The sequence below is a fragment of the Dama dama genome, chromosome 30, assembly GCF_033118175.1.
Source record: "Dama dama isolate Ldn47 chromosome 30, ASM3311817v1, whole genome shotgun sequence".
Classification (NCBI taxonomy): Eukaryota; Metazoa; Chordata; class Mammalia; order Artiodactyla; family Cervidae; genus Dama; species Dama dama.
The window spans coordinates 35,491,751-35,506,790 of record NC_083710.1 but is presented as its reverse complement, the minus strand read 5'-3'; the positions used below and the strand labels follow the sequence as shown (position 1 = coordinate 35,506,790).

Here is a 15,040-nt window from a genome sequence, read left to right as displayed (position 1 = left end):
CCACATGACACAGAGCAACTAAGCTCTTGGATCTCAACTATTGAGCCTGTGCTCTAGAGACCGGGAGCCACAACTGCTGAAGCTGCATGCCCTAGACAAGCTCATGCACACCGCAGTGAAGAGTAGCTCCCGCTCGCCGCAACTAGAGAGAGCCCACGCACAGCAAAGAAGACCCAGTACAGCCAAAAATAAATAATAACAATAAAACAGTTTTTAAAAAATGTATATATGTGTATAACTGAGTCACTTTACAACAGAGATTGGTACAACGTTGTAAATCAACTACACTTCAATTTTTAAAAAGAAAGATAAAAGGGGGGGAGCGCTAATTAATTATTGTGCAGGGGGGAAAGAAAGAAGTAGTAGCTAATAAAACTTTAAAGAAAAAAAGAGTAGATGGACTAAGATCAGTATTCTGTTTAAAAATGGCCCTGGGGCTTGAAGGGGAAAGGTTCATAAGGAACCAGCAGGAGAAAGGGGGAAGTTTGAATGTTTCCCAGGAAGTACTTCTCCTTACTGAACTTCTCTAGTTATTTTATTTAAGTTTGGCTACTGGTCATATAAATAAATAAAGGTAAATAGTGTCACTCCACTCTCTTGAGAAAACTCCAAATTCTGTGTAATTACAGGCCAGGAGACAGATAACACCAGGTTAGGGGCTAGAGACTGTGTTTGCTTTTTTGTTATCATCTGTCACAATTTGCTGGGAAGGTAAGAAAACACTGCTGTTTATCTGGGTTAATGGCAATCTCTGACTCCAACTTTCAGAGACTTCAAGGTTTGATTGTGACCATGTTGGCAGCGTCTAATAAATTGCTTTGTAAATGAAGCAGACAACACTGACTGATTATGTTTTACATACAGCATTAGTAAAAAGAGAAAAAGACTTTCTTCCCCTAAGTTTAATTTTAGGTTCATGTGTGTGTGCCTTTTTCCCTCTCAAAAAAACAATAAAAATTAGGTCAGTTTACATATATATACAAGCTAGTCCATAAAATCTGGGATGCAGAGATAAAAATGTTTTGTATGCATGGAATACAAAATGTCATGTACATTTGCTTGTGTTCAGACTTTAAGGACACGCTATGTAAGGTGTTACAATGACAATGAAATGTGAACTGGTTGAAATTCTGAAAGCCTGGCATCCAAGCGACAACTTGGGTGTGGGTCGGAGCAGTAAAAACAGACTAACGTGATCATTTAAGCCTCTCAGCTTCTATGCTCCCTTCAACTATCCGAATGAATGAAGCCAGGGGAATCTCTGTGCCTGTGTTATCATGAGTTAGTTGCTGATATGAATGCCTGCATTGTAGGAGAGATGGCTCTCTTCAAACCAAGATATATTACTTGACTCTTGAGCAGAGTCACAAATATTTACATGCAAAGAAATAAACAAGGAACACCTAAATCAAACCAGACCCACTCCCTGCTGTTTTATTTTAGATCTTTCAGCACAGAGAGCACTTCCTGACTCTGAAGACTCGGGTGTGAACCAGGCAAGCCCTCAGAAGAGCACATACGCAGGGTAAGGATGGACGTAGGAACGACAATCAAGTTGACCAGAGGACCCGGATACTTAAATGACAATTTCACATTTAAGGTTTACAAAGTTCATATAATCGTACAACTGCTGATGTTCTATCAGATAAAAAGAATAAATAGGGACTTCCCTGGTGGTCCAGTGGTTAAGAATCTGCCTTGCAATGCAAGGGACACCAGTTCAATACCTGGTCCAGGAAGATCCCTCATGCTGCTGAGCAACGAAGCCCGTTTGCCACATCTAATGAGCCTGAGCCCTAGAGCCCTGGAATCACAACTACTGAGCCCACAAGCCACAACTACTGAAGCCCGCACACTCTAGAGCCCCAGATCTGCAACACCAGAAGCCACCGTAATGAGAAGCCCACGAGCGGCAATGAAGAGTAGCCCCTGCTCACCACAACTAAAGAAGGCCAGCATGCAGCAATGAAGACCCAGCACAGTCGAAAAATAAAATAAATAAATCTTTAAAAAAAAAAAAAAAAGACCCAGCAGGATGCAACTAAGTCCAGAGGCAGTGAAATGTTCTTTTTTAAAAAAAAGCACAGAATTTTTTTAAAGAGTAACAATACATGTTAGATGTAAAGACCCAAATTCCTTCCCACATTTTAAAATATTGTGTCTATGTGGTTTGGGTCTCTCATGGTTCTTACCTTAGGCACTTTCTCTAACAACCTAAGCCAGTGAGAAACAGTCTGTGAAAAATAATTTACTATCCAGAAAGTTTTCCTGTTTCCAAGATAAGAAAAGCCTGTTCTGCCGTCCCGGGCGGGCAAGGGCTGTTTAAGTTACTAGATAACAAAGTTGTTATTGATTCTATTATTTTTACTCTTCCTGATTCCCTGCGGTCCAAAGGGAGTTTGTCAGGCGAAGAATGATTTTTATAAAAAGGAGTAGTTGTTATTGTTGTAACTGACCTCGTTGTGACAGATGGGATCTCAGCGTTTTCTCACCGCTCTTTACTCAGGAGCCAGGAGAACAGAAAGCAAACAACCAAGAAACCAGCACACTCACAGTAATCTGGACTTCTCAGAGCTGAGCCAGACCACTGGGAAATCAAACACCAGCCTCCTCCTGAATGCCCCTTTTAGCCTGTGCTTATTGACCAGCCTAACATTCCCTTATCACATGTGCATGTGGGCAGAATTAAACGGAATTAGCTGCAAATTATATAAAATTCACTTACCTTTAAAGGAAGCTGTTTGGTTATGTTCCGCGTAGGGAGCGTGAGGCATTAAGACACAAGTTAATGGTACCGCCTGGAGATGGATCAATCTGCTTTGGTTTTATTGTCTCCCTTTATTTGCCCTTGTGGGTTAGCTGCTGAGGCTAGAAATGCCCAGCTCAACTTCTCTGGGCCCACACTGGAGCCACATTAACACCCTAGGTAGGATCCCACTCTTTCTAAAGAGCTCAGTGTGTAAGTGTGAGTGAGTGTGATAATAAAGTAAGGTCACGATGATTCTTTCCAAATCTTTACTCAAGTAAAGAAAGAATGAATGGAGACTTCTTTGGTGACCCAGTGGTTATGAATCTGCCTTGCAATACAGGGGACACGGGTTTGATCCCCGGTCAGGAAACTAAGATCCCACATTCCAAGGGGCAACTGAGCCCACGTGCCACAAGCAGAAAGCCTGAGGGCTGCAACGGAAGACCCTCCATGATGCAACTAAGAGCTGAGGCAGCTAAATAAATAATTTTTAAAAAAAAAGAAAAGAAAGAATGAATGTGCAAGAGAGAAAGGAAATCTATGGAAATGTTTAGGATTTGCATGTATGCTGTCAATGCAGAGATTCAAATAACATGCCTTCTGCACTGACCTGGGCTTTTTTCCATACATTTCCTCACTTTCATCTCCTGACAATCTTACAACACAGATTTTATTTGTGATTTTAATTTGAATGTCCGTGCTTCATGCTTGTTCTTTACGAGTATCTATAAGCTTCCATAGAGCAAATAAACTATAGTTTAAGTGTTTGTGGTTGCTCAGTGGTGTCTGGCTCTTAGAGACCCCTATGGACTGTAGTCCGTCAGCCTCCTCTGTCCATGGGATTCTCCAGGCAAGAATACTGGAGTAGGTAGCCATTTCCTTCTCCAGGGGATCTTCCTAACCCAGGTCTTCTGTATTGCAGATGGATTCTTCCCCATCTGAGCCACCAGGGAAGCCCAGGAGAATGACCCTGGATGTGTTTAAAAATGCAGATTCCCAAAGCCCAATCCCCACCATGTGGTCATTCAGTAGGTCAGGATTGTGCCCAGAAATGACATGTTATAGGCATCTCAGTGATTTCACACATACAATTCGTGATTACCCTTCCAGAAACACTGAACCCATGTGATTTCATTGATTGGCAGCAGTCAGTACCTCTGTGAGATTTGCCTAAAGATAGAATGTTTCAATATGTAATTGGAGAAAATAAACATATTCAAATACAGTTTATCTCTGCATGAAGATACATTGATAAGAGACACCTACCATGGGAAGAATTACTAAGGGGCAAACTCGGTGGGGCTGCGACCACAGTCAAACAACAAGCCTTTACTTTAATCACTGCCAGAGAAGGCATGAATCAGCCTCAGGCAACCAAGACTGAGGGTCTCAGCCGTGTATCTGAGCCTGGAGCTGACTCTCTCACATCCCTCCTCATAGATTTCCAATTTGAACACTTTTGTCTGCATCTTAGATTTGGGTGACAAGCAGAGGAAACACTTTGACAAGGGTGTTTCTACAGCCTCACAAAGAAGACCAGGGTTGCAATGATCATCTTCGCGACCTGGAGGAGGCAGAAATGAAGCAGGATTCCAGCCCTGCCTCAGTCCAGACTCTAGACTCCTCCTCTGGAATCCTCCTCTCTTGGACCACGGGAGGGTTTCCTCTGAGTTTATGAGAGCAGCTTAGAAATGGAAAGTGAAAGTGTTGGTCGCTCAATCATGCCCCAATCTTTGCAACCCCATGGACTGTAGCCCGCATGGCTCCTCTGTCCATGGGATTCGCCAGGCAAGAATACTGGAGTGGGTTGCCATTTGCTTCTCCAGGGGATCTTCCCGACCCAGGGATCAAACCCCAGTCTCCTGCACTGCAGGCGGATTCTTTATTATCTGAGCCGCCAGGGAAGAACCATGGTGGCAAGAGGGCCTTTTGTCTACCAGAGGGGCTTAGATCCTGCATTCTTCACCTACTGGTGGTGGGGGTGGGGATGAGGGTGAGGGGTGTTCATCCCTGCACTGCTAGGATGGGTCAGGTCATTCTTTCAGGTTCTCCTTGAAGAAGAAGAGGAGGAGGAATGGGAAGAAGGAGAGGAGGAGCCCCTGCATCTCCTCAGTCCTGTTTCGCCCCGTGTGATGTCTTCGGGGCTGGCTGGAGCTGGTGCCAACAGCATCTCCCCCTCCTCTCTCCCCTTTAAGCAGAGGGCACATTCCCCCAAAACACAGGCATATATCCACCCAGTGCTTCCTCTGTGTCCCTGAATATTTCTCTCCAGGCCTACCGGTCTGGGAATGTCTGCAGTCAAGGGCTCCTGGTAACAGCTCTGAGACTCTGGAGTCTGCAGCGATTACCAACAGTTAAATGTTTGAAAGTGCATGAAAGGGTTTCCCCCAGGGCTCAGCAGGCAAAGAATCCACCGGCAATACAGGAGACACAGCTTCAATCCCTGGGTTGGGAAGATCCCCTGGAGGAGGGCATGGCAGCCCACTCCAGTGTTCTTGCCTGGGAAATCCCATGGACAGAGGAGCCTGGTGGGCTTCAGTCCAGGGGGTCACAGAGAGTTGTACGTAACTGAACACAGCGTGAAAAGCAATGCCAGGGAAGAAAGGAAGAGACAGACCACTTACTGAGTGCCTGTGAATTGCCAGAAATATTAGACATTTTGTCTCTCTGAAATCTCACAAAAATAATTTTAAAAATTAGTATTTCCTGAGTGCTACTACACAGTAAGAAAGTGTGATGTTATTATTATACGGGCATATGTTATCGAGCAGTGCCATTGTTTTCATTTCACAAATTAGGGTTTTGTGAAGTTGTATAACTTGCCAAGGGACATGGCTGGTGCAGAGCAGATTCAGAACACAGGTATACGCAGCTCCTAAGATTTCTATGTGATGCACCAAAGTCCAAACTTGTTCACTCCTGACTTTCTGTAACTCAGAGAAATTGCAGACAGGTACAGTAAGAGCTGTATAGGTGTTTGATGAATACATATTATTGAAAATATTCCTCCTTCAAACCAATAAGCCAAATGAAATGCAGAATGGTTCAGGAAAGTGTGGGTCAAGGTTTCTTTGGGCTCCAGCAGGAACGTGGGGGTAAGGAAAGGCTCCCAGAACAAAGGATCAGTGAGGAAACGGTGAGGCAGGGAGCAGGGAGCTAAGAAAGGGAAGCTCAGTGAAGGCAAGACGCTGGTTACCCAGGACTAAGATGAGAAGAGAAATGAAAGGCCTGGGGTTTCTAGAGACTGCACATCGGGATGACAGAGCACAGATGGGAGCCTGGGTGAGAGCAGGCCAGAGGGGAGAGCCCAGAGCTGCAGGGCCGGGCCACAGGGATGCCGGATGGAGGAGGGGTGAGCTTAGGCCCTTTGGAACACTTTCCTTTCAGGTGCAGAGTACACTGCGGGCCTCAGAAAGATGAAACAAAAAAACAGGAGGAAAGGGCTTGTGTCTGGGGGAGAGGGGCACCGAGCCCAGTCCTAGGGCACAGCCCCGCCCCCCTTATGCCCCACTCTTCTCTTATCATAAAGAGAGCCAGTGATGACGCAGGGAACAAGACAACTGTCCAATTAAATTAGATCTTTAGGCTGTATTTACTAGACATTTGGGCTTTCCTGGTGACTCAGATGGTAAAGAATCTGCCTGTAATACAGGAAATCTTCCCTGGGTTGGGAAGATCCCCTGGAGAAGAGAATGGCTACCCACTCCAGGATTCTTGTCTGGAGAATCCCATGGACAGAGGAGCCTGGTGGGCTACAGTCCATGGGGTCACCAAGAGTCAGACACGACTGAACAACTCACACTTTACTAGATATTTAGAGTGGTAAACTGACTGAATTATCTGGAAAATAATTTCAACTCTCCACCGAATTACACTTGTTTTGTCCTAGCATTCAACGGAAAGCCTTTGATTCAAAGTCTGGGGTCCTTTTTTCCTGAATGAGTTAGGTTTTCCTTGGCCCCTCTCAGACCTGGGTACCAGAGTCTGAGGAAACCCCAGAGTAGGAATGAAGGATGATGGACCTGGGGGAAAAAACACTGACTCATCTACCCAGATTCAAGGTACATTATGGAAGGAATGTCCTCATCTCATAGAGCACATCCTTTGCCTCACCTCCGGGTAACATTTAATAGCAAGTTAACTATAAAGAATACACTCTAATAAATTAAATTGCACACAGATACATCACAAACGCACCCTCCGAGCTAAATGATGACCATGTATTGTTTTCCCTTTATGATGGAATACAATGGCTTAAAAATTCTCATCGCCGAGCCAAATTCATCCTTTGGCACGCTTGTGAAAACAGCGAGGAAGACTCAGTCACCGATGGGAGAACAAGGTGACCTCCGTTCGCGAGCTGGGCCTCGGGAAGTGGGGAAGAGGGCAGGCGAGGACCGCCAGTATCAGCCATCAGGACGTCCTGCTAATAAACGACTTTTTCACTGTCCACACTTTAATTGGTTTACAGCCTTTTCTGTTTATTTATCCATAAGAACTGCTGCTAAATGGCTCGAGAAGGCGCTCGCCTAATGGCTCGGTATCGCTGCCGGGTCTGTGGGAGGCGAAAGGGGCACGGGCGTCAGCGGGAGCGAGAGCGGAAATGCATTTCACCTTTAATGGACTTGGCGCTTTTATGACACCCTGAGCCCGTCCACAGAAGAAACACAACGCACCACCCAGCTCGGGGGCGAGGATCGGTATCAGCCTGATAATCGGGCGATCCCCAAGTCTTCTTACCTTGTCCCACCTAATAACAACAAACGGCCGTCTGACCGCGGGTTCCCGGGCCACTTCTTGGGGCAGCCACCGGCAGCAGCAGCAGCAGAAAAGGCTTACTGTGAGAGTGGGAAGGTGCGCGCGGCCCACCTTCAGCCCCCGCCGCCCCCTCCCCACGTTTGGCGGCGGTGGTCCTCGCCCCCCGGACTCCCGGATTTTGCCAGCGAGCGCAGGGGGCGGGTTGGCTTTCTGCTGAGTGCTCCTTTCCTTTCTGCAGGACCGAGCAAAAATATTAAATGGGAGCAAATGAAGCATCGAAACGGAGACCAATTTACAGAAATGTGCAATTAGACGAGAAGTGCAAAGTAAACACGTTGGGGAGGGGAGAGAGGGAGAGGGCCGGGGGAGGCGGGCGGCAGCAGAGGGAGAGGGGTGCGGGGTAGGGGGGCTGAGGAGGGGACGAGCGAGAGCGGGGGGAGGGGAAAGGTGCCCGATCTTTGTCCCAAGCGGTGCTGCCGCCTGCTCATAACCACGTCGCCAAGTCAACCCGCGGCGACCGAGCCGATTATCTCCGAGGGTCAACACGCGGCGGCCCGGCCACCCCTCCGGCCCTGCCCTCAGGATCGATGTGGTCGCTCGCGGCTGGCGATAGCGGGTCCTCCGCGGACGCCGGGAACAATGGACTCATTGACGGGGGCGCGGAGAGATTAGGGGCTCAGGTCCCACGGCCTTTCGCTCCCCGGCTCCCTCGGACTGCAGGTGGCCCTTTTCCCTGAAGAAATCGCCGGAACTGCCCCCCGCCGCCCGCTGCTCTCAGCCGTCCCTTCGGTGAGAGAGGCGCTCGGAGGGCCCCCGGAGCGGCGCGCGTGCCCACCCTGGGGCGGACCCCTCGGTGCCCAGCGCTTACTCACCCCAGCACAGATGATGCCCGCACCAACATCTCACCGCAGAAGGATCTGCCGAGAAGTTCAGATCCCCAGCTAGGTTTTGCTTTTTAATGAAAATGAGGCATATTTCGGGACAGCGCACGCACTGCCTACGCATTCGTGTGTTTTCCACCAGTCGGTTAAAATCTGGTCAAGCCTGGTAAAGGCCTGGACGCAGTCTGCAGTTTAGGAAAGTCAGTGCAGTGATTTTCTCTTGCTAGTTCCTGGTGGTCCACGCTCTCTCTTGCCCAGGCTTCTCTGCAAAGGGGTCCAGGGTTTCTAAAACCCGCCTGGCGGTTGGAAGACTGCGGTCATTTCGTCAGGACGCTCAGAATGCCCAGGGCGAAAGGGTCGGTGGCGTGGGTCCGAGGTTTGGGGCCAATGCGACCTCGAGATAGTCCGTGAGCACCACTGGTTTCGAAAAAGCGTCTCTATTCAGTGAGGACCACAGAGTGCTTTTCTGAGCACTCCCCTCCCAGGTCTACCTTGTTTCCATCCGACCCAGGAGTCGACTCTCTGCAGCCGCCCAACTCAGGCTGGGTCTCGGGATTCCTGGGGGGCTAGCAGATCGGAAACAGGGTGCCAGTCCCTCCCCTGGCCAGACACAGAGGGGCTGCAACTTCGTTTCCTCCTGGCCCCAATAGGAACCTGCATTCTGAGTTGACCAAATGAGCTTCAATTCCCCCAAATCAAAAATTAATAGTGCCTTTCAATTAAAAAAAATTTTAAGCCATTGTGAATGCTTCTGAAGTTATAGTTTACACCCCAGAAATCCCCAGAGCACAACCATAGGCAAAATCACACTGCGAATCCTGGATCTTTATGTGTAAGCTCACTGACATCACTCATGGTTGTGTACAAATTGCACAAATAAAATAGAACCAACGGCTTCTGACCTGTAGAGCTGAGGTCTGTGCATTTTTTTGGGCCATATTCCCTAACAATATTTTTAAAGTCTGTTTACAACCTCAACATATGTATATACTTGCAAGTTATATCAATGAACTAATATGTACAGTATGAAACATACAAGGAAAAACAGACTGTTTATGATGAAATATATTTCTATAAACGAATAGAAGTTCCTGCCTCACTATGAATGTTCATTCCTGCCCCCATTTTGGCACTGTCCTTTCAAGTGTGTGCAGGAAACCGAGCCGAGGGAGAAAACGGAAACATCCAGGGGGCTCGTGGGGACCCGGGTCTGGCTTCTTAAGGCCGCGGGCCAGGCCAATAATGGCCTCAGGCAGAGCCACGTGGGGCACAGCGGAGCCTATGGCGCGGCGGCCGCCCGCCCGTCCTGCCGGCCCCGGGTGCCCTCCGCGAGCCGCGCCGAGCTGTCAAAGCTACAGGGTGGCGCCGGGAGTGCCAGCGCCGCGCAGCTCCAAGTCCCCGGCCCCAGCTCTCTCTCCCGGGTCCCAAACCCGGGCGGCAGCCATGAACCGCGAGGAGCAGTACTACGCGGCCACGCAGTTGTACAAGGACCCCTGCGCGTTCCAGCGGGGCCCGGCGCCCGACTTCAGCGCCAGCCCCCCTGCGTGCCTGTACATGGGCCGCCAGCCCCCGCCGCCGCCGCCGCCGCCGTTCCCCGGAGCCCTGGGCGCGCTAGAGCAGGGCAGCCCCCCGGACATCTCCCCGTACGAGGTGCCTCCGCTCGCCGACGACCCCGCGATGGCGCACCTCCACCACCACCTCCCGGCTCAGCTCACGCTCGCCCACCCGCCGGCCGGGCCCTTCCAGGATGGAGCCGAGCCAGGCGCCCTGGAGGAACCCGGCCGCGTCCAGCTGCCTTTCCCGTGGATGAAGTCTACCAAGGCTCACGCGTGGAAAGGCCAGTGGGCAGGTGAGTCTGCCCCCCACGCCCCCCCCCCCCCCCGCCAGCCGCTCTGTCCTCACCCGCTCTCCGTTCGACTGCCCCTGTCTCCAAGCGCTTCCCAGGACCCTCTCACGGTCTGTGACCCCAGCCCCCCACCCGGAATAACCTAGAGTCGGACTAAACCTTAGGGAGCTAACAAGACCATATTGCATAGAAGCGTTTTTTCCTGGCTCAATCTGGAGCGGCCTTTCTACTCAGGGCTCTTCCTGGAAATTTAAACCTCTTCCTCCCCTGTCCGCTGAACTCCGGGAGCCTGAGCTTCCCGACAGCCTAGGCCTGCCGGAGTTCAAGGCTTCGGACCTTCCAATCCCCTTCCAGCGGGGTCCCCCAGCCCAGGACTCCTGGAGTGCCGTGGAGGGAACCGAGCGGGTCTCTGGGATGCACCGGACCCCGGCTTCAGAGCCCCGGCCTCCTTCTGGCTCTAAATTCCATTCCCCACCCGACCCCTCCTTACTGGCGACTTCTGTGAAGCAAGCCAGACCATCTCAGGGGCACCTAGTAGGTGCAGAGAAGCAAGTAAGGAAAACTGTAGCCAGGCGTGCAGAGGTGTCCAGAGGCCGGAGCTGGGCGGGAAGGGGGCTCACCGCAAGGCCGGGGACTGGCCACTCACCCCGATGGAGAAGTCTGGGGAAGCTCACTCACTTTTGAACAAACACCGGCTGCTTCTCAGCAAGGCAGTTTGAGGAAGGAGATGCCCTCCTAGCACGGGCGGCTCGGAAGGCCCCTAGCACTGGCGGGTACAGGAAAGTCGGCCCGGAGCCGCCCCCAGGTCCCTTCTCGCCTGACCCGGCAGAGAGTTCCGGCTGCGCGGCCTGCATCGCCAGCACCGTGTGACCGCTTCCGTGCGGAAGCCCCTTCCAGGCTCACCTGCACTGCAAGTCGAGGACTTTTCTCCTCCTCCCAGCTAACAGGCAGGAGTCCCGGGACGAGGCTGCAGGTGCCCCCACCCCGGGAATCCTCGGCCCCCAATCTGCCCGGCCTGACTGGCCTGCCTGACTGTGAGCTGGCGAAGCCAGGCGGGTCTTTGGGGAATCCGGGCATGTCCAGGGTCCCCGGGGCTTGCCTCTCTCAATCTTTCTCCCGAAGGTTCCGTGGGGTCTCAGGCAAGTCCTGAGGCATGACAGAGTCCAAACTCAGGCTGCGATCTTCCCCCACGCCAGCCAAACCCGGGACTGACCCGCGCGAAGTTGCGGCCAAAGGCCTTGGAGCCTTGGGAAATGCGGGCTTCTTGGGAGGCGGGATACCGGCGAGCCTGAACCTGGACGGGAGGTCCAGGAGCCGCCTGGCGCACTGGGGACGCGTTTCTCCAGTTCCCGGCCCTCCTCCTCAGCTTCCTCAGGAAAAATGCGAAGGAGGTTCTGAAAAAGCCTTTCTGAGGGGGGGTAACTTCCGCACCTCCTGGACTCCTGTGGACGGAAGGGGTCAGAGTGTAAAACGTGAAGGAAAGATGGCAGCGGGGGTGATGGGGGGGGGGCTCTGTGGAGGGGTGACATCCCTGGTTTGGAGGACCAGGGTCAGAGAGACCTGTGCCTGTGGGCCCTCTGACATTCGGGAGGGCCCCCCTCCAGCCCGGATGCTGCTGCACCAGCTCAGTCCTCCCTGGAAGCTCTGGAAGGAGCCCAAATTCAAGGTCTTTGACCCCCTACCTGGCTGCTCCTAGAGGGGCTTCATGCCCCTGGGGAGAAAGAAGTGACCCGAAGGACTTTTATTCACAGATCAATCGGGTATGATTATTAATAACAATAGGAACTTCCAAAACCCTCAACCTAAAAAAGGAACTACAGCGACCTCACTGGTGGGCTTGCCCCTAAATACTGCCCCACCCCCCGCGCCTTACAGAAAGGTACAAACTGACCTCTTCCTTTTTCTGACCGCCGGCAGCCTCCATCCAACACTTTCATGTTCACTCAGTCGCTCAGTCATGTCCGACTTTGCAACCCCATAGATTGTAGCCGGCCAGGCTCCTCTGTCTGTGGGATTCTCCAGGCAAGAGTACTGGAGTAGGTAGCCATGTCCTCCCCCAGGGGATCCTCCCAACCCAGGGATCGACCCCTCATCACTGGCAGGCGGATTCTTTACCGCAGAGCTACTGCGGGGGAAGCCCATCCTACACCAGGGTTCCTGAGTTAGTGGGCCCTGCGGAGCCTCTCAGAGCACTGTGGTGAGGCTGGTGAAAACAGGCCAAAGCCCTGCAAGATTCCAGGTTGAATTTACAAACTCTGAAGGACCTTTTTAGATGTTCTTTTTTAAAAAATTTTTTTAATTGGAGGATAATTGCTTTACAATATTGTGCTGGTCTCTGCCATACATCAAAATGGCTCCCTCATTTCTCTCGAAAACCAAGAAAGGCTTCAAGTGTTAAGATTCTGAGATGCCCCCAGCAAGCAGGACTCCGCTGACTCAGACCTGAGCCTCAGCCTTGGCTTCTGGGCACCCCCTTTCAGTCTGGGGGAAACCCCAGTGGGTTGTACAGGGTGGTTAATCCTCCTAGCAAACACATACACTAGCTTTTCAACTCTAGCTGACAGGCATAGGAGAAATGTCTGCCCTTCGCAGGAAAAGATGACTTCGGCCTGTTCTTGGTATTCTGGTGGAACCGACTGCCCCAGAGTCCACAACCTGGGTGCAGCCGGTGTCTCATCCAGAAAGGAAAATATTAGGGCCTTGAGGCTCGCAGCCGCGGCCGCAAACTCCGGGTGAGCAGTGCTAATCCCCACCGGACTGGGCCTGGCTGTTGCTTCTTTGGCCTGCGGTTCTTCTACCACCCACCACTGCCACCTTCCCAATGGGGTACCCAGCTCCCCGGTAGGGGGTCAGGCCTGAGCCTCCCCTCCCAGGGAGCCTCTGCTCCCACCTCTGCCAGTATTTGGGGCCCTGGATGCAGAGGCTGGGGCTGACAGTGACCTTCCCGCGGGCTCAGAATGGTTCCCCTTCTGGTCCAGGGCAGGGGCCCAGCCGAGGTCAGAACGACAATTGCAGGGAATCTACCAGCTCTTGAGTTGGTGCTGACCACAACAACATAACTCTATAGAGAGAAAATATGTGATATAACATATGAGATACAATAATACATGTCATAACCTCTGGGTTCTTATTAGCTCAAGGTCTTTCCAACTGAAGGTTGCACCCATTTGTTGGGGGTGAAATTCATTTACTGTGTTGAGACCTCTTTATTTATTTTTTAATGAGCTAGTAAACTCCAGAATGTGTCCAAAATGTGAGAGACTTGGGTTTGACCCCTGGGTTGGGAAGATCCCCTGGAGAAGGGCATGGCAACCCACTCCAGTATTCTTGCCTGGAGAATCCTCATGGACAGAGGAACCTGGTGGGCCCCAGTGCATGCGGTCACAAAGAGTAGGACATGACTAAGCACAACCCAGTAAACAACAGGGAAAATTAGACAGCATCATATGTGGTAAAGTTTGGTTTAATGTCCTAGATTTTTGGTATGTCAATTATATATCAGTGTGTGAACTAAGTGATGATTTGAAATACATTTCTTACTATGAGTTGTCATCAGAAAGGTTTTTTTAAAAGTCCTTATTTAAAGACATTTTTTGCCTTTGTAGAATCCAGTTGGTTTAGATTCTTATTATGTGCATTTGGGGCTTCTCTGGGAGCTCAGACAGTAAAGAATCTGCCTGCAATGCAGGAGACCCGGGTTTGATCCCTCGGTCGGTAGGGAAGGGAAGATACCCTGGAGAAGGGAATGGCAACCCACTCCCGTATTCTTACCTGGAAAACTCCGTGAATAGAGCAGCCTGGTGGGCTACTGTCTGTGGGGTCGAAAAGAGTCGAACAGGACAGAGCCACTAACACTTTCACTTTTTCACTATGTGTATTTTAATCAGCATCCACCCAAACAGAGTGATTCTAGACCCACTGGTTGATAGAGCCACGGGGAGATAAAAGACCTCCAAGAAAAGACAGGCTTACCAGGGAAGGCCTTTGAGCCTCAGATTGTACTCTTGGATAGATGGTTGGACCTCGGCGGCCAGAGCGGTTGGGAAAGGGCCAGAGCCGAAGGACCGGGCTGCAAGGGTGGGAGCAGGCGCGAGGAGCCAGGGATCGGGGGTGGGGAGGCCCCACATTCACATGCGATGTCGCCCGCAGGCGGTGCCTACGCCGCGGAGCCCGAGGAGAACAAGCGGACTCGCACCGCCTACACCCGCGCGCAACTGCTGGAGCTGGAGAAGGAGTTCCTATTCAACAAATATATCTCCAGGCCGCGCCGCGTGGAGCTGGCCGTCATGCTGAACTTGACCGAGAGGCACATCAAGATCTGGTTCCAAAACCGCCGCATGAAGTGGAAGAAGGAGGAGGACAAGAAGCGCAGCTGCGGGCCCCCGGCGGCGGGAGGTGGGGACGCGGAGCCCGAGCAGGACTGCGCGGTGACCTCCGGCGAGGAGCTGCTAGCGCTGCCGCCCCCGCCGCCCCCCGGGGGTGCCGTGCCGCCCGCGGGCCCCGCCGCTGCCCGAGAGGGCCGCCTGCCGCCGGGCCTTAGCGCATCGCCGCAGCCTTCCAGCGTCGCGCCCCTGCGACCGCAAGAATCTCGGTGAGAGACTCGCCCAGGAGGGAGGAGCGGACCCAGGACCCCGGGTGTGACCACCGGTCCAGGCTGCAGGGGAGAACCCGGGGGCTCTGAGGCCCCTGTGCCCACTGGGAAGCGGTGGGGAGACGCTGTCCTCCTCCCCCTGGAGAAGAGACGTTCTCTGTAATGTCCGGGGCCCCTTCGGGTGAAACTGCTGGGACTGGCAACGATTGGAGTGT

At 51.9% G+C, this 15,040-nt stretch overlaps 1 protein-coding gene across 1 annotated transcript; it reads left to right on the top strand.

The window, feature by feature from the left end:
• The first annotated feature begins 9,831 nt into the window (after positions 1-9,831).
• PDX1 (pancreatic and duodenal homeobox 1) lies at positions 9,832-14,829 on the top strand. The gene is made up of 2 exons (XM_061133772.1): positions 9,832-10,237; positions 14,384-14,829. The coding sequence occupies exons 1-2, from the start codon at positions 9,832-9,834 to the stop codon at positions 14,827-14,829; spliced, it is 852 nt and encodes a 283-aa protein (XP_060989755.1).
• The last annotated feature ends 211 nt before the right edge of the window (positions 14,830-15,040 follow it).

Bases quoted from the DNA above. Each gene is read 5' to 3' on its own strand.
- PDX1 (XM_061133772.1), top strand. From the start codon at position 9,832: ATGAACCGCGAGGAGCAGTACTACGCGGCCACGCAGTTGTACAAGGAC. The intron at 10,238-14,383 runs GTGAGTCTGCCC...TGTCGCCCGCAG, and splicing joins GTGGAAAGGCCAGTGGGCAG to GCGGTGCCTACGCCGCGGAG.